Source organism: Nuphar pumila, chromosome 6 (genome assembly GCF_984573655.1).
Source record: "Nuphar pumila chromosome 6, dmNupPumi1.hap1.1, whole genome shotgun sequence".
NCBI classification, from domain to species: Eukaryota; Viridiplantae; Streptophyta; class Magnoliopsida; order Nymphaeales; family Nymphaeaceae; genus Nuphar; species Nuphar pumila.
The window spans coordinates 13,032,314-13,057,762 of record NC_143254.1 but is presented as its reverse complement, the minus strand read 5'-3'; the positions used below and the strand labels follow the sequence as shown (position 1 = coordinate 13,057,762).

Sequence of the window (25,449 nt, the reverse complement as noted above, 5' to 3'; positions counted from 1 at the left end):
CAGCTGGAATATCACAGGAATGATCAGAACACTCAAAATCAGACAATTTATCTGCATAAACTGCTCAGATCTCTCGTTCTAATTCTTTTTTTCTTTTTTTTGACAGAAAAAGCTGGGGGTAGGCAGACCCCTACAGGTTATACAACCGTACCATTTGGGGTTCGAACTTGCAACGTCCCAACACAAGGTGACGTGCACTAACTGCTCCTGCCAGACAAGTGCAGCCCTACACTAGGTGTCTCGCTGTGTTCCACCCATCTCAGTAAAGCAATGGTGTCTGGGACACATGGGACAAAAACCAAACTAAAAACCATGAATGAAGCAGTGGTTACTCCATATTGTAAAGCCATAACTAAAAACAATTAATTTGGTATGGGACCTGGTATGTATTTTCGTATGGCAGGTCTGATCGGATTTGGGTCCTGTTCAGGTACTATTACCTCATAGTCGGATCCGGGTACAGCGAAGGTCCGACCCACCCCATACTTTGAGCATATAACTACTACGCCTGCACTCGTTCCGCACCATAGTGTTGGCCACTTCTCCCACCTAAAATCCCCAAACTTTTGGGTTCTTTTGCACCGATCACTGCATGATAATCCCGGGCTTGCTTTATTACTAAGTTGGCGAGGACCGGATTCTAGAGAGCAATCAGTATGGAGACTCCTGAAGAACCAGAACAGAGCGTCCAAAAGGTACAAGGAAAACAAAAATATCATCAATACTGTGAATATATTTGTCTTATTTCATCTCAACATCTTCTTAGTTTTCATCTCTTTGGTGAGTGATTTTGGAATTTTTGGGAGATTCAATTCGTCTTCGTATGATGGTGTTCTTTGTTAGATCCATTTTTAGCCCCTTTTCTGCCGTCTCTGCGTTTTCAGTGGATTGTGGTCTTTTTTTTTTTTTTCTTATAGGTGGTCTCAGTTGGTGATGATGATGAAGAATGATGCCTTAATTAAAGACCTCCAATTGGTTTCTTTCACCAATTTGTTATTTTAAAACAGACAATGAATTTTCATTTTGCAATGGTTGAGACAAGTGGTAGCTCAATCGAGTTCAATGCTTTCAGCATTATTGTGTTTCCAGAATTATATTTCCTTTTGGAAACATGGCAACATTTTCAAAATATTTGCGATATTTGTCGCATAGTTCTTTAGAATTTTAGGTATGGAGTTCTGTCAAATGTATTCGTAGTGTGGGGAAATCTACTTTGTAACGAAGAGAATAGTTGTAGTCATACATAAACTAAAAACCAACAATTTGTCACTAGTGCTTGGCTGAGGAGTGCAAGATATCTGTCTCTAAATCCCCCTACCTACTTTAGCAATTTTTATGGGAAGGAAGATTTGTGTTTTTATTTAGATATGTGTTTCTATCTAACGTATGTTTGGTCCATGGCGGGAAAAGAATATACTTTGTAACAAAGAGAATAGTTGCAGAACTTGTCCAATTTTTTTACTTTGAGCATGTATGATATTTTCATGACATCCAAGCCATGCCCAACAAAGATCTATAGCTCTAGTTCTTTTCTTTCAATTTTTCCAAATTCAGTTCTCCTTTGAAAATTGTAGATAAACAAATAATTTTAGCCAATGAACTTTGAGTTTATGTGAATAGGACTCCCCTTGTTGTTCTGTAAATTGCGACGACTGCTTATTTATTTTCCTCTACCAAAAGTTCTTTTTTGTTGAGTAGGTGCCCTTTTTTTTGTTTGATGTTCATCTAACAATGATTAAGCACATATTCAGGGGATTCCATGGAGATTGGGGACAGTGAACTGGGGTACAGCCACAATCATCGGAGTGCTTACTGGCTTGCTATATGGAGGTAGCAGAGAAGCAGTTGCATCCATTGTAAGTATTCACTGGAGCAGTGTGTTTCAGATGTTCCTTATGAATGAATATGCATGCTGAGATTTTCTTTTCTACTACACAAGTTTGTTAAAATATTCCTCTTGTCTGACCAGTTGTGCTTATCGATTTCTGTTAGCTGATAAATTTTGATTGCCAAGATTTCTTCTCTGCTTATAATTCATGATTCATGTATCAGTAATTCTGCTATGCTGCACACCAGGGGATCTCCAGACTGCACTTATTTGAGCCTTGGCATTTTGTAGCATGGTTTACCTGAATTGGAATAATAAAACATAGCAAATTATTTGAGATCCGCTGTGAAACATGTTGGGACTAATTATTAGAAATTTGAAAAAGGATCCATAAAATGAATATTCTGTTGATCACTTGATAGTCTTCCCTAATATATTTTGAATTTATGTTTTCATTGTTCTTGTTTTCCCTCAAAGGTTTGAAAAAGAAAATGCCTTTCACTTTTAGCTACATATATGAAATCTTATGATTCCTGGATGATTCATCTTTACACCCAATAAACATGGTTTATGATGATTCAGTTCTCTTCATTGATTAGCAGATCGTTCTGCTTATATTCTTTGGATCTGAAGATTCTTTTTGGCATATAAAAACATCGTAGGTTGAGAAACCATTCTATACATCTGAAACTTCAGAACAGTATGAAATTGTAAATGCATATACAAAATTACACGGTTCTTTTTTATGCATGTACATTTTTTATGTAAATATTCCAATGTTTGAGTGTATACATATAAATCCAACATGTACAAATTGGCCCTTTATTCTTTCATTGAAGTTAAAAACAAAAATCACGTGAGAGAATACCAGAGCATGTTTCTCATTTTTGTGGGAAAAATTAAGGCTTTAAAATCTGCATTGTATTTCTTATTCTGAACTGGCCTGATTTTTTCTTTTTGCATAGCTTGTGCATGATTTAAGAACCCTTCATATTTCAGAGCAAAGATGCAGAAGTAACATTGAAACTTGGGAGCACATCAGATAAGCGAGAGCAATACCGGCTGATGAGGGATGCAATGGAGAAAAGGTTCATTAGAGTGACACGTGGCTCCATTGTTGGTGGTGTTCGGCTTGGGATGTTCACAGCTTCCTTTTATGGTTTGCAGAATCTCCTTGCAGAAAAGCGGGGAGTACATGATGTTCTCAATGTAGTCGGTGCTGGTTCTGCCACGGCTGCAGCCTTTGGCCTAATCTGTATGAAATCTGGATCTTGTCTCTATAAAATCTCTAGTTTCTTTCCTTCCCCTCCTCCTCTCACCGCCCACCCCCAAAAAAGAAAAAAAGAAAAAGAAATTCTGTTACAAATGTCAGTTGCAATTTTATGGTAAAATGTCCTGCTCAAGGACTTGGATGAGTCTGTTGGTCCATCAATGCTGATTTAGTGTGGCCTGGTGAAAGGAATTGGTTGGGTTGTCAATTCCGGTGATCCATCCTTTGAATTAGTCAAAGAGATTTGTGGTCTAGTAGCTTTAGCAGTGTTATTGATTCATATATTGCCTTCCAGTTTGAGCTGGTACCATCTCTATAAATAATACATTTTTCTAATAGCCAAGGGTGTTGGTGCTTTCTTGAAATATTAACTGATCATTTTCTTGTGTTTGCAGTGCCTGGTTCCCTCCTTTGGCGTGCTAGGAATGTGCTACTTGGTTCAGTGCTGGGGGCAGCCTTTTGCTTTCCTCTTGGTAATCTCTTTCAAAGTAATCTTACTCTGCTTATAAGTGGCTTTATGTTTTAGTATCTTATAGAGGATCTTATATGCAATCCCCTTGTCTGGCAGCTACCTGGTGCCATGGAGCTAATAGGTGCACTAGGTGGATATGATTACTGGTTCATATAGTTCCTCTATAAGTTTATATTTTCTTAATCAAATGCTAACTGCTGAGACGAAGGCAGTATCAGTTATAGAATTGCCAAAGCCATTTTTTTTAGATTTAACCCCTTGAAGTAGTGCATGTTCCCATAAACTAATATGACTTTGCTAGGTTTGTCTGAGTGTTGCAAATTGCATTCCAATTATCTATCAACTATAACTAGGGCCTGTTATCCGCCCCTCCTTATCATTATCTGATGGTTACCGTAGGTTGTTGCAGCAGTATCTGAACTTCCAACCTTGCACCTTAGGAACTCATTAACTTTATCTATGTTGAGTTTATATCTCTACCTGATACAAAACCATCCAAGTCAACCATGTATATGTAAGACTGAACGAACTTGGCTGTGGGCACAATTTCTCTCCTGAATTGATGAATGTAGTGGGGTTAGCCTTAGTACAATAAGAGTTGCAATCCTAGTCTTAGGTACATTTTGGACTGAGAGGTTCCAAGAGAACCTAAGCCCCTGGTTTAAAGTTGATCTTGTTAAATTATATATATATATATATATATATATAGGGAGAATATATATAGGGAGAATATATGGTGGTTCGGTACCACCATATTATGGTGGTACCAGACTATTAGCTGTTGGATCATTCCTGATCCAATGGCTACTCTTGTTTCCTGAATAAAGATGTCCAGCCTGGCATCCTTTATAGATAGGAGCTGGATGGCTCTTTAAGCCAGCTCTGACCATGCAATGAGATAAAAAGTTGGCTTTTCAAAACGCAAAAGGCCTTGGAAATTGGAATATTTCATTTACTTTTCGAGGCCAGTTCTCTCTCTCTCTCTCTCTGGTTTTGTTCTATATCCTGCTACCACTTTTAGGTTAGCACATACCAACAAAATTTTATAAATTTTTTCAGTATTAAAAATAATGCTGGGCATTATGGATGCAAATGGATCAGACATTAGATTTAAGTCCAATACATTATTTTTATAGTTGGACTTTAAGGTACAAATGTTTAATCAAATTGGATACAGATCTACTAAACTGAATTATTTTCAATTTCAAATTGGACTTGGATAAGTATTTTAACTCGAATCTAATTCAAATATAGATTAAAATCTAATTCATTTGCATTTTTCACATGTAAATAGCTTGTTTTTATTCTTTTCCTGCAGGAGCTATTTGGATTCAAAATTAACATTACCTCATTATATTCAATTAGGATCCAAATCTAAATTTGGATCTATTGTTTTTATTTCCGATTCATATTTGGATTTATCATGATCCAGCCCAATTTGGCACAATTTAATCTATATTGAACATTCACAAATCTTGTTATCAACATTTTTCAGCAAAGGAAAATCCTGCGATAAATTAAAATTTATTTTTTCAGAAAATGCTCAGGAAAATATTGATATAGAAGCATATCAAATATAAGAATAAACACTTAACAATAAGAAATATAAATATTTTGTTAGTAATTCAATAATATCATTCTAAATGCACAACATTTTCTAAATAAGTGATATTATCAAAATATCATATTTCATAGGTTTATATCAGTTTTAAAATATCGCATAAAAATTGGTCGATATATGGACGTTTAGCAATATAGATACATTAGTTTCTTTGCTGAGAGAGAGAGAGAGCTTGGAGCCTTAAAGGGTCTCGTAAAAAATTGGGATGTTTCTAAGGAAAGTCAAAGGGTTTTAAAATGTCATGCTTTTTTTATTTATTGCTTGGTGGAGCCAGCTTTATGAGCCAGCCGACTCCCTGCTCTCATTAAAGCTGTCCACGCCGGACACTTATCTTTACTGAAGGAATAAAAAGCAACTGTTGGATCAAGGCTGATCCAACGGTTACCACCATAATACAGTGGTACCGAATCACCATATATATAGACAGATATAGATATATTGTACATATTTTATTTGTATTATATGTCTTTTATTTTTTAATTTTTTGTATTTTTAGAGCTAGGTTTCTAGACGTGGCTAGTTGAGACTCTCTTTGGTGTATATAATGGGGACTCTTCCCTTCCCTGTTGTTTGTTATGCATTCTTTGTGCATTTCAGTTATTAATAAAATGTTATTTTTTATCTTGAGTGTGCTCTCTTGTGTGTCTATTGTGCCTTTAGTAGCCCTATGAGTGTGCCCTTAGTGGCCCTTATGTTTGTGCTCATTGTGGCTGTTGTGGTGGACTGTTATGCTTATTAGATTTGTTGTGTTGATGCTCTTGGATGTTCCTTGTAGATGTACTTCATTTCATGGTATCAGAGCCATTGGCTCTCGATTATTGAAGTTTGAAATCTCAAGTAGCTCAAGTGAAGAGGTTGTGGTTCATGTGTTCTAAGTGCTCCTCTCTCTCTCCATTATGGATGACAAAGAGACCGTCACCATTATACTCGTCAAGCTTATTGACACAAACTATGTAATGTGATCTTCAATCATGAAGCATTGCGTATGGGGAAATGGACTATGGGGCTTGGTAGATGGTACCGATGTGGAGCCAAAACTTATACTTACCAATACGGACAATGGAAAGAGTGTTGAGCTCCTAGGAGGAGAAAACCAAGGTGATAGTCGAGTACGAGAGAAAATGGATGGAAAGAATAGAGGATCAAGCATTTGAAAATAATGTCATGGCTTATTAATAGCGTTGACATTAAAAAATGCTCTAGTTTAGCTAAGTTTGAGAATGCCCATTGGAACTGTAGAATGATATAGGATGTTGTACCGAACCCTGGTTAGAGAGAGAGAGAGGAGGAAGGGAGAGAGAGAGAGAGAGAAAGAGAGAGAGAGAGAGAGAAAACTTAATTCACTTAATCGACATTAGGGCTCTCTCTATGTTAAATAGAGAGAGTCCAAATTAATAAATTACATCCAAGTCCAATATTTAATAACTTTTCAAATAACCTCCAAAACTAAGAAGGTTTAACTTTAAACCACCTACTCTCAACACTCCCCCTCAAGCTGGAGCATAGATATCAATCATGTTCAGCTTGTCACAACATTTTGAGAAATTTGGTCTAGCAAGGGGTTTTGTAAACATATCTGCAACTTGATCTTCTGACTTAAGATATTTGGTATTGATATGTCCAGCTTGGACCATATCTCTTACATAGTGACAATCAACCTCAATGTGCTTTGTTCTCTCATGAAAGACAGGATTGTTTGCTATATATGTTGCAGCCTTGTTATCACACATCATGGTCATAGGAGATGAAACCTTCACCTGAAGATCATGAAGAACAATACGAACCCACATCATTTCAGCAGCTGTTTGGGCCATAGCCCGATATTCTGATTCTGCACTTGACCTAGAAACCACATTTTGTTTCTTACTTCTCCATGAGATCAAGTTGTCTCCCAAAAACACACAGAATCCTGTGGTAGATTTTCTATCCACTACAGATCCTGCATAGTCAGCATTAGAATAGGCCACTATCTCCAGAGTTCCACCTTTCCTGAACAATAACCCCTTTCCAGGAGAAGATTTTAGATATCTGAGAATCATAATAGCTGCATTCCAGTGTACCTCAGTTGGTTTGTCCATAAACTGGCTAACCTTGCTTACTGCTAAAGCAATATCCGGTCTGGTCACAGTCACATACAATAGCTTCCCTACTAGGGAGCGATAGCTTTTGCTATCAACCGTTTTTTACGCTTCTTCAAACAACTGAACTTTATGGTCCATGGGAATATTTACTGGTTTGGCTCCCAACATTCCTGTTTCCTTTAATAAGTCAAGAACATATTTCCGTTGAGACAAAACCATCCCTTCACGGCTCCTGGCAACTTCTATACCCAGAAAATACCTCAGTGAACCAAGGTCTTTTGTAACAAAATGTTTTTGAAGATGAGCCTTTGTGGCTTCAATGGCTTTCACATCATCTCCTGTAAGAATAATGTCATCCACATATACCACCATAACAACTATGCCAGAGCTAGTTTTCTTGATAAATAGTGTATCATCGGCTGCTGACCTATTAAAGCCAAAGCGTGACATCACTTCAAACAACTTTTGAAACCATGCGCGAGGACTCTGTTTCAAACCATAAATCGCCTTTCTCAATCTACACACTTTCTGACACTCCCCCTCAACCTCGAATCCTGGAGGTTGTTGCATGTAAACAGTCTCAGATAGATCCCCATATAGAAACACATTCTTCACATCTAATTGGTACAAACTCCAACCATGCTGAACAGCTACTGAGAGAACAAGACGAATCGTACTCATCCGTGCAACAGGGGAAAAAGTTTCAAAGAAATCAATTCCATATGTCTGAGTATACCCTTTTGCTACTAATCTGGCCTTGTACCTTTCAATAGAACCATCAGATTTGTACTTTATTGTATATACCCATTTACATCCAACAATGTCAGCATCTGTTGGGGAATCAACTAGATCCCATGTATGCTGAGATACTAAAGCATCCATTTCTTCTTGCATAGCCAGTTTCCATCGCTTATCAAGTTCTGCCTGCCGATAGTTCAGTGGAATAGTTTCAGCAGATAAGGCTGAAATAAAAGACTCCATCTGATTTCCAATTCTGACATCGGAGACAAAATGAGATATGGGATATAAGGTACATTGTCGTGTCCCCTTTCGTAGAGCAATAGGCCTGTTATCATCATCATGAAGATCACTATTGTCAGTAGAACTTACCTCAGGGGAAGAAGAAGATGAAGGCTCTTGCGGAGATGGAGCTCTACGCACATATACCAATGGAGGATTATGAAATCTGGAAGCGGATGAAGTTTGGTTCGGTAGTGAGGGCACAGACTCCAACGGAAAAGGAGGTATAGGTAATGGAAAAGACTCAGCTGGATCAACCTGCAGTGGAGAACCGGTACTGGAGTAATATGGAGTGGATTCCAAGAAAGATACATCCGCACTAACATACTCTCGGCGAGAAATAGGATCATAACATCGATATCCCTTTTGATTTTTGGGATAACCTATGAATATGCATTTTGTAGCTTGAGCAGCTAATTTATCACGGTCAGGGCCAAGTTTGTGTACAAAACAAACACATCCAAATATTTTGGGTGAAAAAGAAAAGAGTGGGGCATTAGGTTTTAGGATATGAAATGGAATTTGATCGCCCACAGAAGACGAAGGCATGCGGTTGATCAGATAGCAAGCAGTGGTAATCGCATCACCCCAGTATAACGCAGGAACATTGGATTGAATCATAATAGTCCTGGCAACATCAAGCAAGTGCCGATGTTTTCGCTCAGCCACACCATTTTGTTGAGAAGAATAGGCACAGGAAGTTTGGGGTTGGATGCCATTATCTTGGTAAAATTGTAACAGACCTTTTGATTTAAACTCGAGAGCATTATCAGTGCGAACAATCTTGACAATAGATTCAAACTGAGTTTTTATTTCAAGAATTAAGGATTGAATAATACGTGGAACTTCAGATCGTTCCTTTATTAAAAACACCCATGACAACTTAGAAAAATCATCAACAATAACCAAATAGTAACGAACTGACTCTGACTTGAAGAGAACGAGCTTCGATGATGCTTGCCCAGTTGACAAGCTTCACACTGAAATGATGTGGTGGAAGGAATTTGAGGAAAGACTGAACGAAGCTTTGACAATGAAGGATGACCCAGACGACGATGCCACTGAACAGGACTGGATGAATGTTCCACGGCAGCATGAACATTACCCATTGGATGATGTAGGTAGTAAACTCCATTTGCTTCATAGCCTCCACCAATCTTCTTCCCTGTCAGCAAATCCTGAAAATGACACCCCATCGGATCAAATATTACTCTACAGTTTTGTTCTTTTATAAGGCAACTAACAGAGAGTAAACTTAGAGGAAAGTTTGGAGCATGAAGAACATTTTGCAACTGTAATGAGGAGGATATAGAAATATTGCCCTGACCAACAACAGGGGAGGAACTCCCATCGGCTAATGAGACTCCTTGATGAGCATTAATATCCTTTAGATCTGAAAAAACAAAAGAATTTCCACACAAATGTCTGGATGCACCGGAGTCAATAATCCACTTACTGTTTGTTGGATGTAGGTGATTTCCTGTTGAATAGGCAACACCAGCTACAGGAGGGATGGAACTCACAGAACGAAGGGCTATCAGCTCATCATATTCAGCACGACTGAGGGTGATACTACTGTCACCAGCAGAGATATTTTCCTGTACCTTTGTTGCCTCAAGAGTAGTAACATTTGCTTTAGGAGCATAAGAATTTGATGATGAAGAGGTTGGCCTGCCATGTTTATCCCAGCACCGATCTTCTAAATGTCCAGATTTTCCACAGAATGTGCATTGAAGCTTTCCTCTGCCTCCTATACCTCGTCCACGACCTCGTCCTCTGATATTCTGAATATTTCCACGCCCATAACCAGAGGAGGCAACTAGAGCAGATGACTGGGTCACAGGCTGTGATTGTGGAAGAGATATCGCAAGTCTACTAAGGCGATTATATGCATCAGCAAGAGTAGGTACATCTGATCCAGTCAACATTTGGACTTTTGCAACAGAAAATTCTGAAGATAAACCTGTAAGAAACCGAGCAACCATAGTCTGTTCTTGATGATCTTTCTGCTTCGAGCAACAAAGAGGCCTGTGAGCATTGAGTCTTTCAAACGCAGCTTTTACTGATGCATAATACTGGGCCAAGGTCTGATCTCCCTGCTGTAAATTATATATCTCTTGTTCGACTTGCAGGATACGACTCACATTGGTATCTTGTGAATACGTATCTCTAAGATTGTCCCACATCTGCTTGGCTGTATTATAATAAATTAAACCATCTGCAATGTGGGTTTCAACACTATTCATGATCCATGACATAACTATGTCATTATCTTCATCCCAGGTAGCATATTTTCCCAATTTTTCAGTGGGTTCTTCTTCCAGCAAGATATGCTTTCTACGATGTCCAGATACTGACATCATGAACATTCTGGACCACCTGGCATAGTTAGTTTCATTCAACCTTACAGAAGATCCATACGAAAAGGGATTGGCAAATGCCTTATACTCTCCAACATGTTCCAATTTGGAATCACATTTCAAACTTTCAACCATACTGAAGATATACTTCTATTTCAGCAAACAAAACTGGAGAGACTTCAACCAATACAGGGGATAGCGTGTGTTACATTCACACGACAACCAGCAGCTGTTCACACACACAAAACCACGACAATAAGAATCCTCAGCCCACAACAAAGTTACTTTCTCAACACAGTTTCCACGACATTAGTGAACAGCAGCCCATACACATGAGTAATAGTCCCAAAATATAATTTTTCTTCAGCACATCATGAAGTCACGACCAACACAACTCTGTATATGCATAAATTGAATCATACCAGAGGCTGTTCCCGGACATATAGAGCTCGACAGTCATATCTTAATCACCAGCACAGCACAGCACAGCAAGTGCAATTGCTGTTTCTCACAAATAGCAGGAAGTCACGACAAGAAATAAACAAATATCGACAAGAAGATTGCAGGAAATCACAGCAACAGGAATCACAGCAATAGTAATCACAGCAGGGAATCACGGCAACAGGGAATCACGGCAAGGAATCACGGCAGGGATTCACGGTACCAGGGAATCACGGCAACAAGGAGATCACGGCAACAGAGAAAAAAAACAGGAAACTAGAGGCCCGCATCCTGTTTCTTAGATCTGATGACAGATCTGGGCCATGACCTTGGTCAAATCCCAGATCTGTTATCAGATCTTACACAGAAATCACAAGCAGCTAACCTGAAGAAAAAAAAATTCTTCGTTGGTGCAGGGAGAAACTCGGCAACAGTTTGATCACGATCGAGTAAGATCCCACGATCGATGCTTTGATACCATGTAGAATGATATAGGATGTTGTACCGAACCCTGGTTAGAGAGAGAGAGAGGAGGAAGAGAGAGAGAGAGAGAGAGAGACGGCAGCACATAAAGAGAAAACTTAATTCACTTAATCGACATTAGGGCTCTCTCTATGTTAAATAGAGAGAGTCCAAATTAATAAATTACATCCAAGTCCAATATTTAATAACTTTTCAAATAACCTCCAAAACTAAGAAGGTTTAACTTTAAACCACCTACTCTCAACAGGAACTACCTCAAGCACATATATTTTCTTAAAGATATTGTACATGTGGGCAATCTTCAAGACAAAATAAGAACCATGATGCAAGGAGAGATGAGCATTATATAATATTACAATTCTCTAACCGAGTTGTGGGATGAGCTTGCCATTTTAGAACAAAAGTGGCATTGCCTTTTGAATTTACAACTTCCCCAAAAACAAATAGAGGCGAAGCATTTTTACCAATTTGTCAGCGGATTGAAATTCAAATTTAAACCAACTAAATCGACCATCCTTCATAGGAGAAAAATACCCTCCATTGTTGACACCATTGAAAAGCTAAGTATGGAGGAAAATAGACTTAAGATGCAAGAAGCAAAAAGTGAGGGGGAGTTGGGAACCAACACATGTGCATATAGGCCGCCTCACTTCACAAGACAAGAAGGTGACCATGGGAATAGAAGAAAAATAATGTCACCATTGAAATAAGCCATGACACATTAAATTGTTGTGTCCTAAGTTGAGGAGAAAGGAAGACAAGAAGGTGACATCCATTAGGACATCTCACGAGGCCAAGAACGTAGAGATGGAGATACTTTCATTGGAAATATATCATTATATTAACTAGTGGAAATTCTCCAACCCCTTCTCAAAGGAGTGTCATCATCAACAAAAGTCATTATCTCTTCTTTCTTGGATCCCGGTATGTTTCTTTGGCTCATAGATTTTAGTGCATCTTTTCATATGACCCCAAATTGTGATATCCTATCTAAATGCCAACCAAACTCAAATGTGTTTAATGTTATTATCATTGATGGTACTTCTCTTGAAATTAAAGGAATAGATATTTTTGAGAAAAAAATTAAAAATTCAAAAAAAAATTATTTCTAAAGTTAGATATATTTCAAAATTGAATTTAAATATTTTATTCTTTTCTCAAATTTTTTACTATGAGTATAATGTCTCCTTATCAAATGGTTGTTGAGTGCAGGATCATCGTTGATTGGGGAAGTCCATAAGGAAGGAGGCCTATACTACATAGACTTTTTGGAAATTCCTAAGAATATTTTTTTTGTAGTGTTCAAAAAATTAATGTAAATTTATAGCATAAACGATTAGGGCATCCTCAAAGTTATCCCATTTTCCATTGTTGAAATTTTTTTGTAACATTGAAAACTTTGATCATAGTGATTGTATCCTTGTCAAGATGAAAACGTTTTCCTTTAATGAAATAACTTTTGTTTCTAGTAAACTCTTTGAATTGGTATATTCGGATGTTTGGGGTCCCGATTACTCGACTTAGAACCTTTGGATGTAAGTGTTTTGTTTTATTCAAAAAAGGTGACAACTCTCTTCTCGTGCCATACCTTGTATTTTTTTGGGGTATGGATCTTGTTGCGTATTTTTCATTTGTGAGCGACATCTCTTTGGATATACGTTTGCTTTATAAAATTTCAAGCCTCAAGCTCTTTCAAATTTCAAGATGTTCTCACATAGCTCCTCATAGATGCTTCCCATGAAGAGTGTGAGCACTTTATCATGGTCTACTTCCCATGCTTTATAGTTATTTTATAATCCAAAAGAGTTTTATCCATGATTGTCAGACTATGAAGCGGAAGCGAGAAACAATACGAAAAGCGGAAGCGAGAAGCGATGTATTTTAAAATGTATAGGAAGCGGTAAGCGAGGAATAAAAAAATATAAGAATTGAATGGGAATCAAAATGAAACACAAATAAAAACTAAAATAAAAGTGACTAATATTAAATTTCATGATTTTTTTAGTGTAAGAATTAAATTTTTGACAAAATTAAAAAATGATGACTACTAATTTAGAGAAAGCACATGGAAGTGAGTGAGAAGAGTGAAAAAAACACATAAAAAACATGAAAAGTTGAGTAAGAGAACATATAAGAAGAATAGATGAAGCGTGTGAAAAGCATAGGAGCAGCGTGGAAGAGTCGAGGTTCTCATCAAATTTTGGAAGCGAGGAGTATCGCGCTTTCGAAGTGAGTTTCTAGGAAGTGAGCTTCCCACCTATATAAGAAGCTTCCGGTAACTCTGGTTTTATCTCTCTCTCTCTCTCTCATTTCTTTTAAGGGTCTCTTCTTTTGATATTCCACCTCCCACCACGACTTTGGTAAGAGTAGGTTGAGGTTCCTGAGTAGAACCATCAACCAAATGTCACAATTCTTTCTTTACTAATATTTTTTTCACTGCAGTGACCCACATGTTGTAGTTGGTCCCATCAAATTTAATGGGAACAATAGTTACAACTTCCTTGTTGGCCATGGAGGAAAAGAGAATAGAAGAAAGAAAGAGATGAAGATGGTTGATGGCATGTTTCCCAAAGCAACAAACCAACGCTTCTACAATGTTCATGGTCCACCACGCTATCTTCAAATACCAAGAGCAATCAAGGAGCACTTAGACTCTAATACCATGTAACGAAGGAGTAAAAAATACAAATAGATGTCTGTTATGGGCTTACAACACAATGACCACTTGTGGGTCAATACAAAACTCATACACATAAGTCACTTATGGGATGGAATCACAAGTAAACATAGTGAATATTATTGAGAGATTGGGTGCTTACAAAACAGAAAAAAATAAAGAAAACAAAAAATATATAAAGACACTAGTGCCCCTAGTGGGCACTGCCTATACAATGAAAAGACTAAAATACCCCTATTGGGTATTACCTATTACAATGATATATATATATATATATATATATATATATATATATATATATATATATATATATATATATATATATATATATATACAACTTAACAATAAGGTTAGGTTAGTGGTTAAGGGATACTCACAAGGGTATGGAATAGATTATAAAGAAACCTTCGCTTATATTGCTAGAATGACCACAGTTAGGACTATTATTGTTGTTGTTTCGATTAGGAATTAGCCTATATATGAGATGGATGCGAAGAATGTTTTTCTTAGTGGAAAACTTATTGAAGAAGTATACATGGAAGCTCCTCTTGGTATGAGTATTCCCAAGGGGAAAACTCATAATGGTGGTGGTGAGGATGGTGGCAATGGTGGTGCTGTTTGGTAGCACAAGGGAGAAGGTGGTGGCTGATGTGGTGGTGGAAGAGGTGATGGCAATGGTGGCTTTGTGGAGGAAGTCTCACCGTGAGACAAGAGAGAGCCCAAGAGGGAGTAGAGAGCAAATGTGTGGAATAGGAAAGAGTTGAAGTGAAGTGAAGTGGAATGAGAAAAATGAGAGGAGAGTGCTATTTATAGTGAGGGACATGGATGCAATGAGCGTACACGTGATTTGGAGTGGGGGTCTACTTGGAAAAAGAGTGGGGCCAAGTGAAGGTAACATGCAAAACAATGAAAAGAAACAAAGGGGTACTGTTTGCATGGCTAGGTTCTTGGATCTGGATTGGATCCAAGTGATCCAATTCAAATCCAACTAGTTTCGGTTATGATTAGGGTATTTAATTGCATTAACTAGACCCTAATCTAGTTAATGTATCCAAGTCTCATCTAGTTTCCTAACTAAAATAAGAATGTACCAACATGCCCTTAAGTAAAAAAGGATGATGACAAGCTTGACCCTAAGTTGGTCAACCCTATTTTGGACAACTATAACCCTCAGGTCATAATTGTCCCTAAAACTTTTCCGAAATGATCATTTTGCTCGTGAAACTTGTCATGCGCGCTCTGAATTCGTTTCAACTCCATTTTTTACGAAACAAAGACCGTCTTTCTTGATTTTTCGATATGAATGCAACCACGTGTTCGAAAATCATAAAATATGCCTTAAATTATGAATTTTCCCTTAACCATATTTTATTTCCCGTAGCTGATTATTGTTTTCAGAAAATCATAGTAAATATGCCTCTTGATCCCCAGTATATTGGGATGAGGTTGAATAGCGTGCAGTTGAGTCACCAATGGTATTGCAATACTATACTCAATAAATAAAGATGATTCATGAAAGACTGCATGCAACTTACAGTCGACAAAAAAGTTATGCAGATTAGAGACGCAAGGAACTCGTTTTTGCGGTTGAAAATAAGGTTTTTGTTAAGGTATCTCTGACAAAGAGTGTTTTTCGATTCAGAAAGAAAGGAAAATAGAATCTCAAATTTTTAGACCTATCAAAATCTTAGATCGAGTGGGCAAGACAGCTTATCGTATGACTCTACCTCCTCAATGTGCGCACATACACAACATTTTTTACATATCAATGTTAAGAAAATATGTGCATGACTTGTCACGCATTATCGAATATGAGGATATAGAGATTCGAGAAGACCTGTCTATAGAAGAAAGACCTGCGAAAATCATGGATCGAAGGGAGTAGGTACTTAGAACAAAAATCATTCTTCTTGTTAAAGTAAGATCGCAACATCATTGAATCAAGGAATGTATATGGGAACCTGAGTCCAGTATGAGAGAGAAATACCCAAATTGTTTATATTAAGACCAATGATAGAAATTTCGCAAATGAAATTCTTTTAAAAGGGGTAGACTGTAACAACCGTAATTTTTGTACCTTTTTTTATAATTGAATAAGGATTTTTTTTTCAATTAAATTTTATATGTAGGCATATTTATTATGATTTTCTGGTAACAATAATCAGTTATAGAGAATAAAAGATGGTTAAGGGCAAAATCATAATTTTAAGGCCTATTTTATGATTTTTGAACAAATGGTTGCATTTATATCAAAAAATTGAGAAAGGCGGTCTTTGTTTCGTCAAAAATACTGGTTGAAATGAATTCGGAGCGCTCCTGACAAATTTTAGCAGTAAAATGGTCATTTTGAAAAAGTTTCGGGGACAATTATGACCTGAGGGTCATAGTCGGGTCAAGCTTGTCATCACCTTTTTTTTCTTAAGGGCATCTTGGTACATTCTTAGTTTAGTTAGGATTTAATTAAACTAAAGTAACTCGATGAGACTTGGTTACATCAACTAGATTAGGGTCTAGTTAATGCAATTAAAGACCCTAACCACAACCAAAACTAGTTGGATGTGAATTGTGTCACTTAGGATCCAAGGACCCAGCCATGCATTTCCTCTTGTTTCTTCCCTTTGTTTTGCATGTTACCTCCATTTGGCCCCACTCTTTTCCAAGTGGACCCACACTCTAAATCACATATACACTCATTTCATCCCTCTCCCTCACTATAAATAGCACTCTCTCATTTTTCTCATTCAACTTCACTTCATCTCTCTCCCATTCCACGCATTTGCTTTCTACTCTTGTCTCATGGTGAGACTTCCTCCACCAAGCCACCATTTTATCATCCCTTCCACCACCACATAAGCCACCACCTTCTCCTTTTACTACCAACAGCAGCACCATTGTGAGTTGCTTCACCACCTACCCCAGCCCCTTCTCCCTAAACCGAGCCTCCCTCCACCGGGCTCCTCCTTAACTGCACACCACCACCATGTTCACCTGCCTCTTCTTCTTTTCTTTGTTGATCCGGTAAACAAACGCATGTTGCGCTCCACCTATCACCTTTCCTCCTTACTGAACTCGCACGCTGCACCCTCTTCGCCATAATTTCACCAAGTTAGTGCACAACACCATTGTAATCATTGCGCCTTCACGTCACATTCGACCCATTGGCAAGTACACTTCACTTGTCACAAGGTAGGATTTTGTATCAAATGCTCATAAATTTGCATGATATTTTACGAATTTTGTTTTAAATTACATTTGCAAAATAACTAGACGTTGCCTTGCTTAAGGGTCGAGTTGACTTATGTTTACAGCAAGGGTCGACCCCTGCTAAGTATGCTCTTTCCTTGTATCCTCTGGCAAGGTCAACTCATACTTTGATAAGTCGACCCCTGCATTTATTTCTTGTATTCTGGGAGGGTCGACTCATGCTCTGCAGAGAGTTGACCCCGCTTAGTGCAGCCACTGAAGTTGGCATGCAGGGTCAACTCTTGGAAAAGAAGAGTCGACTCCCAGCTTGTTCTGTTTGCTGCAAGGGTCGACTCTCTACTTAATTCAGGTTGTTGTAAGGGTCGACTCTTGGAAAGAAGAGTCGACCCCTGTTTACTTAGATGCTGCAAGGGTCGACCCTTGGAAAAAAGAGTCGACCCCTGCTTATTTTTTATTAGTGCAAGGGTTGACTCCTGAAAAGATGAGTCGACCCCTGCTCAAACAATGCATAGCAAGGGTCAACCCTTGACTAGGTGAGTCGACCCATGCTATGGCTGAGTTTGGATTATGGTTAGGATCGACCCATGTCATACAAGAGTTGACTCCTGCACTAGTCGACCTCTGACATTGGCAAATAGCTTTGTTTAGCGAGGGTCGACTCATGTTTGGTAGGAGTCGACTCATACTCAACTCCATATCCATGTGATGGAAATATTCGTACATGTTCTTTTCCTGAAAATCAAGTGTAGTTCATATGTTTTATTTCATGCACATATGTGAAAGCTTACATAAAATCATGATTCAGTTGTAATATCTCATTCTTACATGCCATCATTTACAAGTTTCACACATGTTATTTCATGCTCGCATACATGATTAGCTCAACTATAGATCTAGGATTTGTGAAACCCTACGGGCCATATGGATACGTAATTACATAAAGCCCAGGGATTTTGATGTGCATGCATGAGTTTGGCTCAAGATAGAACCAAGGTTCAAAAAACCACTATGATGTAAATTGAATATCATATTGTGTGAAGCATGTGATCTTTATTTCATAGCATGTATATTATATTCATTCGCATGCACGATGTGATACTTGGGATCCGCCTTCATAGGTGAAGTGCTCATAGAGGCTAACCGCTAAAGCAAGTTCTGAATGATGAATGAGGCATGCATACACACAAACTTAAAGGTATCCACCTTCACAAGCGAAGTACTTGTAAGAGTAATTACTGAATGGGTGGGTACATATGATTGCATCATAAAACATTTGGCTACCTAGAAGGGGCATGTGGCATATTGAGCTCTGGAATGCCTACAAGAGGCATATGCAATAATAATTCCCATTAAATAAAAAACCCTTGTACCCATTTAGGATTGTGCTTACCTTGGAGAGGGTAATCGGTACAACTCAGATCGACACTGTTGTCAATGAAAACAGGCTTCTCAAGTGGCAATAACTCGACGTCCTTGGTTATCAAAGATAAGAGAATGGATCTACTGCAAGTATGTCTTAGGTTGGTAGTTTTCACACTTTTGCATAAGGTTAGGGTACATCCTTATTTAGCGGACCCAGCGCGGAATTCTCTCTCAGTCATTATATCGTCTCCCGTGGCATTTCGGTCAGCTAGTCATATAGGGTATTAAAATAAATAGAATAATAAACTTCCATGTGGTCTCAGTTTTGACTCAGACATTACCCCTATGAGTACCCAAAGTGGGGGTTAAATATCGAAACAAAGACCTTGCTCACACTAATTGTTATGAATACCAGCTTAATAAACTATGATATCTGACTTATATAATCATGCTTTAATTGTGCTCATGCTTTAACTAAAATTATGCTTTAACTGAAACTATGCTATGAGTTGAACCACTATGTATTTACCTGGAATTTGTATAATTACATACCAGGCTTTCACAAGTCTGACCCTTTAAAGGGGATTTTAGGTGATTAGCTTACGGACAGTGAATGGTGCGAGACAATGGCAGCATCCTGAACCAAACTTCCATCAATCAGGGGCCAGCTTAGGGTGTTTTGTTCATACATTGTTTTGACTCTAAATTTTTATATCATGATCTCTGATATAAATACAACTATTTTTGCTTTTAATTGGTTTCTCGTGGATGATTCTCACATGTGATCTGCTCGGAGTTTGTTTAACCCCAAGGTTAAAACATCAGTTTTCTCTATTTAAAGGTTAAAAACAAAAGTAAATTTTCATGTTAGAAATTTCAGGGTGTCACATATATGGTATCTTTATGTCTTAAAGCAAACACCAAAGGCTTGGTATTATAGGTTTGGTTTTGTTATGATTTATATTATATTCAGGTCATGTTTAACTGACACAACCTTGTTTGTTAAGGAATCTGATTCAGGTATCATTATCTTACTTTTATATGTAAACGATATAATCATCATTGGTGGGGATATGTACAGAATTGAACATATCAAAATGCTCCTTAAAAATAATTTTGAAATTACTAACTTGGGTTTTCTAAGATATTTCTTAGGAATAGAAGTTGTTTATTCCTCTAGAGGTTATTTATTGTCTCAATCTAAGTTTGCCTCTGATATTGTCTACAAGTTTGGGATTACTGATAATAAGAGAGTAAATACTTTTGAGGTTACTAATGTCATGATGATGATTGATGATGAAGTCTCTTGAACACCCGATGCCTTATCGACCGCTTATTGAAGCTCTCTCTTACCTATTGATCACTAGGTTAGACATAGCTCATGTCGTTTATGCAACAAGTCAATTTCAACATTCTCCTACATCAGTTTGTATGGGAGTTGTTTTGCGGATTATTAAATATATTATTTTTAAAGGTTTTTTTTTGTCGTCTTCTTCTATGTTAGATTTAATTGCTTATATTGATGTTGACTGGGAAGGTGATCCTAACAACAAGCACTCGACCATGGTTTTTTGTTTTTTTAGGTGAGTCGTTGATCTCGTGAAAGTGCAAGAAGCAACAAAATATCTCGCTCTCATCAATATTCTAGTGCATAGAGAATACATCTCTCACTTGAAAAAATAGAGGCCCATCTCCCTAAGAAAGGGAGACAAGTTTGACCTTGTGGCTTCCCTTCAAAGGGAAAATGATCCTCAAACTCTTTGTTACATATTTTTTATTTTATTAATATCATAGTTACAAATATCAGTATTGGCTATATCTCGGTGAGGTTATTTCTCGTGATATTATAGGTTTGGTGATAAATCTCGAGAAAATCTCGGGGCTTAAAAAATATAAAAAATAACAAAAATAAGTAAAAAAAATATCATGTTTACACAAAAAATACATAAAAAAATATAAAATAACGAAGAAAAACATATTTAAAATGTATAAAATAAATAAAAACAGTAAAACTAATTGATAATATCACGAAAACATTGTGATATTATCAAATTGGTGATATTTTCAAAATATCGCGGTATTTTACCTACATTATCGTTTGCTGAATTTACATCAATAATATCATAATATTTTGAAAATATCATCACTATCTGTGATTATGATTAATATATGTTGTGCTGAGAAAAATAATGTGATTCACATCCCCAAGCGCAGAAACTTACTCAAATGATTTATTTTCACAGCTTGCAAGGTGCTTGCCCACATGCTTCTCACCATATGTTACAAGAAAGTCAATGTTGTAAAGCTTGTTTATTCTTTGTCCAAGAGCAGCTGGTGATTTATTGGGTTCACTGCAAGATTGCTTTATACTCCAATACTGACTGACGCCTATGATAAAGGCAAGGAAGGCAAGATCTTGCCTAGTCTTTAGTTGCCTAGCCTTTCCTTCACTAAGTTACTAGGGATTGATGTTTTACAAAGATAAGCCATGCACAAATTCCATGATGTTAATTTGTACTCCACTCAAGTTATCATCCATGAAAGTTAGTAAGTTATGTCACATGGACTCACCAAAGAGCCTGTCGCACCCGCACCCGCATCGACGTGATGCGATGCAGGTGCAGCAAAATTCATATTTTGCCACACCTGGTGCAGTCAATAAACCCTAGGTGCGGTCAACTTGCACTCAGGGTTATATGTGTCCAAAATAGACTCGGTCAACTTTGACCGAGTCCATTTTGGCCTACTTTTTAAAAAGAAAAATTATCAGGGTGGTGGGTGTTTAGGTTACGACTCCTTCCCTCCCATTAAACCCTCCCTCCTCGCCCTCCCCGACTCCTCTTGTGATGGTGGTAGCGACGACAGCGATGGTAAGTCTCTCTTTGTTCCTCTTCTTCCTCCTCTACCGCCTCCTCATCTCTTTCTTATTCTTCCTTATCCTCTTCCTGTCTTTCTTCTTATTCCTTCTCTTCCCTCTGTTGTCGCCTCCTCTCTTTCTTCTTTCTTCTTTCTTCTTTCTTCTTTCTTCTTTCTTCTCTTTTGTCCTCCTCTTCCACTCGTTGGCACAACGGCAGAACCCAAGCTTGGGTTGGGTTCTAAGTTCTACCAATTTTTTTTATGAATTTTATTTTAATAATGGTAAATTTATGCATGGTAAATGATAGATTTTTAATTTGATTTATTGCATGATGAATTGATGATATAAAAATTGTTTTTATTTCATTAGTGTTAACTTCAAACTGTTAAAAATTATATATATACCCTTCCCACACCCTTGCACCCAAGTTTTTTTAAAGTGTCGCATCATTGCACCCGCACCCGCACCTCTGTGACATAGGTAGTAAGACATTTGCTATTACATGAAAGTTAGCAAGACATTTGCTCTGATACCAAATAATGAATCCACAAGGAAACAAGGTTGTAACAATAAAATTAAATAAAAAAGCCCTAATTCAAACCCTAATCAAAGGAAAAGACAGCCCTATCAAATACAAGAAAAACCCTAATCAAATTAAATATAAAGAGCCTTAATTAATAAAATTTGATTCAAAGCCCTAATCATAGAAAATAAAAAAAACTCTAATCAAATCAAAGAAAACCCTAATCAAATTAACAAAAAAAAGACCTAATTTAAGAAATTTGATTCAAATCCCTAATCAATGAAAATCAAAGAAAAAACCCTAATCAATAGAAATCAAAGAAAAAAAACCCTAATTAATGAAAAAACTAATCAAAGCCTTAAGAAGAAGAACGAAGAACAACGAAAAAGAAGAATAAAGAACAAAGAAGAGGGGGGGGAGAGAGAGAGAGAGAAACAAAGAAGAGGAAGAAAGAAGAAAAAGGGAGAGATAGAAAAGGGGAAGAAAAAAGAAAAGGGATACTCGGTGTCAGTGGCCTCAACACCGGCGCCGGTGACCCTCGGCGCTTGGCTGAGAGAGAGTCGGGGAACCCCGTTCCCCCGATTTTTTTTTTAATAACGCCCCCTGTGTCCCCGTTCTAACCACAACATGGGGGTGGAGTGAAAATTACAGTAAAATAAGGACGCAGTAGACGTGTTCCACGCGCTGCCGCCTCCAAGGCGTGTTACATCCCCACATTCCCAGCGTGATTTCTATCTGGAATCGTGCGGGGACAGGGGGATCAAACAACCCCTTAGTGAGCCTTGTGAGTGTGTCCTTAGTGGCCTTTGTGTTTGTGCTCATTGTGGCTGTTTTGGTGGACTGTTATGCTCATCGGATTAGTGGTGTTGATGCTCTTGTATCTTTCTTGTGGATGTTTACTTCATTTCAGATCTTTCCTATAGAAGATTCAACCAACTTGGCTGTGGACGCAAATCTGTCATTGATAAAATGTAGTAGGATTAGCCCAATGTTTCTTGCACCTAGTTAATAAAAAATCTTTTGTTGTCAGTAAGCACTCTTTGATAATTGGCCTCCAAATCCAGTACTTTCTAGTTCATGTTAAGGATTTTGTGCAAATCTGGGTCCTCATCCTAGAGTTTGGTGATTACGGTACAAGTGGAAACCAAAAATATCAATAGTTCCCTTGGGTTTGTGGATTATTACTCTTGTATGTTAGATCTATACATTGTCAACTAGTCAAAGATTCTGCTGTTGGTGCCTTTGTCTCACACCTCAAATCTGTAACATATTTCAGCATACATGTAAAATAACAGAACACTCTGAGAAGTTTTGGAAACGTTTTGTACAGGTTGGGCTCATTTGAAGCTTGTTGAGAAGGCAAACGAGGAAATTCTAGCTGCTTCCAAATCAGGTGAACAAAGCATGACCAAGGGTGGAATTAGTGCAGCCATCGAGAGACTTGAAAGCAATTTAAACAAATGAATCTACTAGCGATTTAGTATGTAGGAATGTCTAATAAGAAGAAAAGAAAAACATTTGCAACTTTTTTCACTAAATTGTGTTCTATCGCTCTGCCTATTCGGTGAGGATTCATGGATTCCGAATGTATGATTTCTCATTTTTTGAGGTCTTTTGTGTGGGTAATGATCTAGTATGTGGGGCAAAATATTTAGCATGCAGATGGTGTACACTGTCAATTTCATCTGTCTAACATCATCCAGATATATCATTAGTTCTGGTCAATTGTGATCTGTGGATTGTTATGGTTTCACTCGGCTAAGGGTCCTGATGTGTCAGGTGTGATTCCATGCGAGGCCATTCCCAGCTTACCTAGCCAAAAGGAGAGAGAGAGAGAGAGAGAGAGAGAGAGAGAGAGAGAGTTCATCAATCTCAAAACTCCAAATAACACAAACATTTGATTTAAGATCAGGCCGGAATAGGAACACCATTTCAGCACAGTCCAGCACAAAGTTCAGCTGCCTGATGTTTCTGTAAATATATAATACACGATGCAAAGAAAATACAGTTTCTTGTGGAGGGGATAAAATGTGGTTAGCGTATTAGACGGTTGTAATAGAACCTTAGAATTCTTACTTCGTTGTGATTGACATTTGACAGATGAAAATCAATCATGCATCACAGAAAACAAAGTTGGGATTGCGAATTGAGGTTCTCAAAGGACACCAGCAATGTGCATTCAAAATTGAACAGGTCACTGGGTTGTACATTGTCATGGTGCTGATAGGAGCCAACGAAGACTTTGGATTGTACATATGAGGCTCACAATTGTGTATAAAAGAGTCATAAAGTTAGGTATGTGGGTTTAGGATAAAGTTAGGTATGTGGGTTTAGGACTCGAGAGGTCCAATATTGGGGTTGGACCCAAATAACTCCATTAGTGGAAGTATAAACAAAAGGGCCATTGTAATGGGTCATTTTTGTGGAGGTTCCTCCCCTTGAAGTACAGTCTTTCCCCTTGGCTACCTAGAGTTGAAGCCAGAGTGAAAGTCGTCCTAGTGTGGGCCGCCCAAGCTCGAAAGCATAGTTCATTGTTAGGATCTTGATGGTTTAATAACTTTACCGACCTTGATCACCTTAGGACTTTTTGGAGTATTGGTTAGGCACCTAACTAGAATAGCAGCATCACATACCCTACTTGTCATCCAAATATATCCATACAAGGAATGTGGGCATGGTGTTTTCCCCAACATAACTAAACTAGAAGATTTTTTTACATAAATCTCAAAGTTATCAAATGTCATTTTCCACCTAATTTTTAATGTTTACACGAAAACAATCAAAGGTGGGTTTTTTCTTCAGAAAATGGCCTTACTGTCCTTGTAGAAATGACATGTTTCTTGAAATGCCCTATAAATTGTGAAATTTGTTACATGTCCACAATCACGGATGCCTCACTTTTTTAAGACAGTTTTACCCTTCTCACTAGCGAACTCTCGAGTTTCTTGCGAATGTCACCACACATTTGTGAACTTCCTTAAAGATCAGTTACTTAAAAGAAGCTTTGCATGGGAGCTTGCGAATGTCATACTAGATATGTGTGCAAATGTCGCCACACATTTGTGAACCTCCTTGAGGATCAGTTACTTAAAGAAGCTTTACATGTGAGCACAGTCTGTCTTATTAGATATATATGTGAATGTCACCACACATTTACGGACCTCCTTGAGGATCATTTAAAAAAAATTGCATGGGACCTCATGAATGTCGTACTAGATATATATGCGAACAACTCTACATATTTGCGGAC

At 37.8% G+C, this 25,449-nt stretch overlaps 1 protein-coding gene across 1 annotated transcript; it reads left to right on the top strand.

Moving 5' to 3' along the window:
* The first annotated feature begins 529 nt into the window (after nt 1-529).
* LOC149834009 (Mitochondrial import inner membrane translocase subunit Tim17/Tim22/Tim23 family protein) lies at nt 530-23,924 on the top strand. Its single transcript, XM_090011178.1, has 5 exons — nt 530-695; nt 1,752-1,856; nt 2,828-3,083; nt 3,494-3,571; nt 23,530-23,924. Exons 1-5 carry the CDS (start codon nt 657-659, stop codon nt 23,661-23,663), a joined length of 612 nt encoding a protein of 203 aa, XP_089867304.1. The 5' UTR covers nt 530-656; the 3' UTR covers nt 23,664-23,924.
* The last annotated feature ends 1,525 nt before the right edge of the window (nt 23,925-25,449 follow it).

What these genes read in the sequence shown, in the direction of transcription:
- LOC149834009 (XM_090011178.1), top strand. Translation starts at nt 657, where the DNA reads ATGGAGACTCCTGAAGAACCAGAACAGAGCGTCCAAAAG. An exon ending in GAGAAGCAGTTGCATCCATT is followed by an intron (nt 1,857 to 2,827) that starts GTAAGTATTCAC and finishes TTCATATTTCAG; the next exon opens with AGCAAAGATGCAGAAGTAAC. An exon ending in TGCAGCCTTTGGCCTAATCT is followed by an intron (nt 3,084 to 3,493) that starts GTATGAAATCTG and finishes TTGTGTTTGCAG; the next exon opens with TGCCTGGTTCCCTCCTTTGG.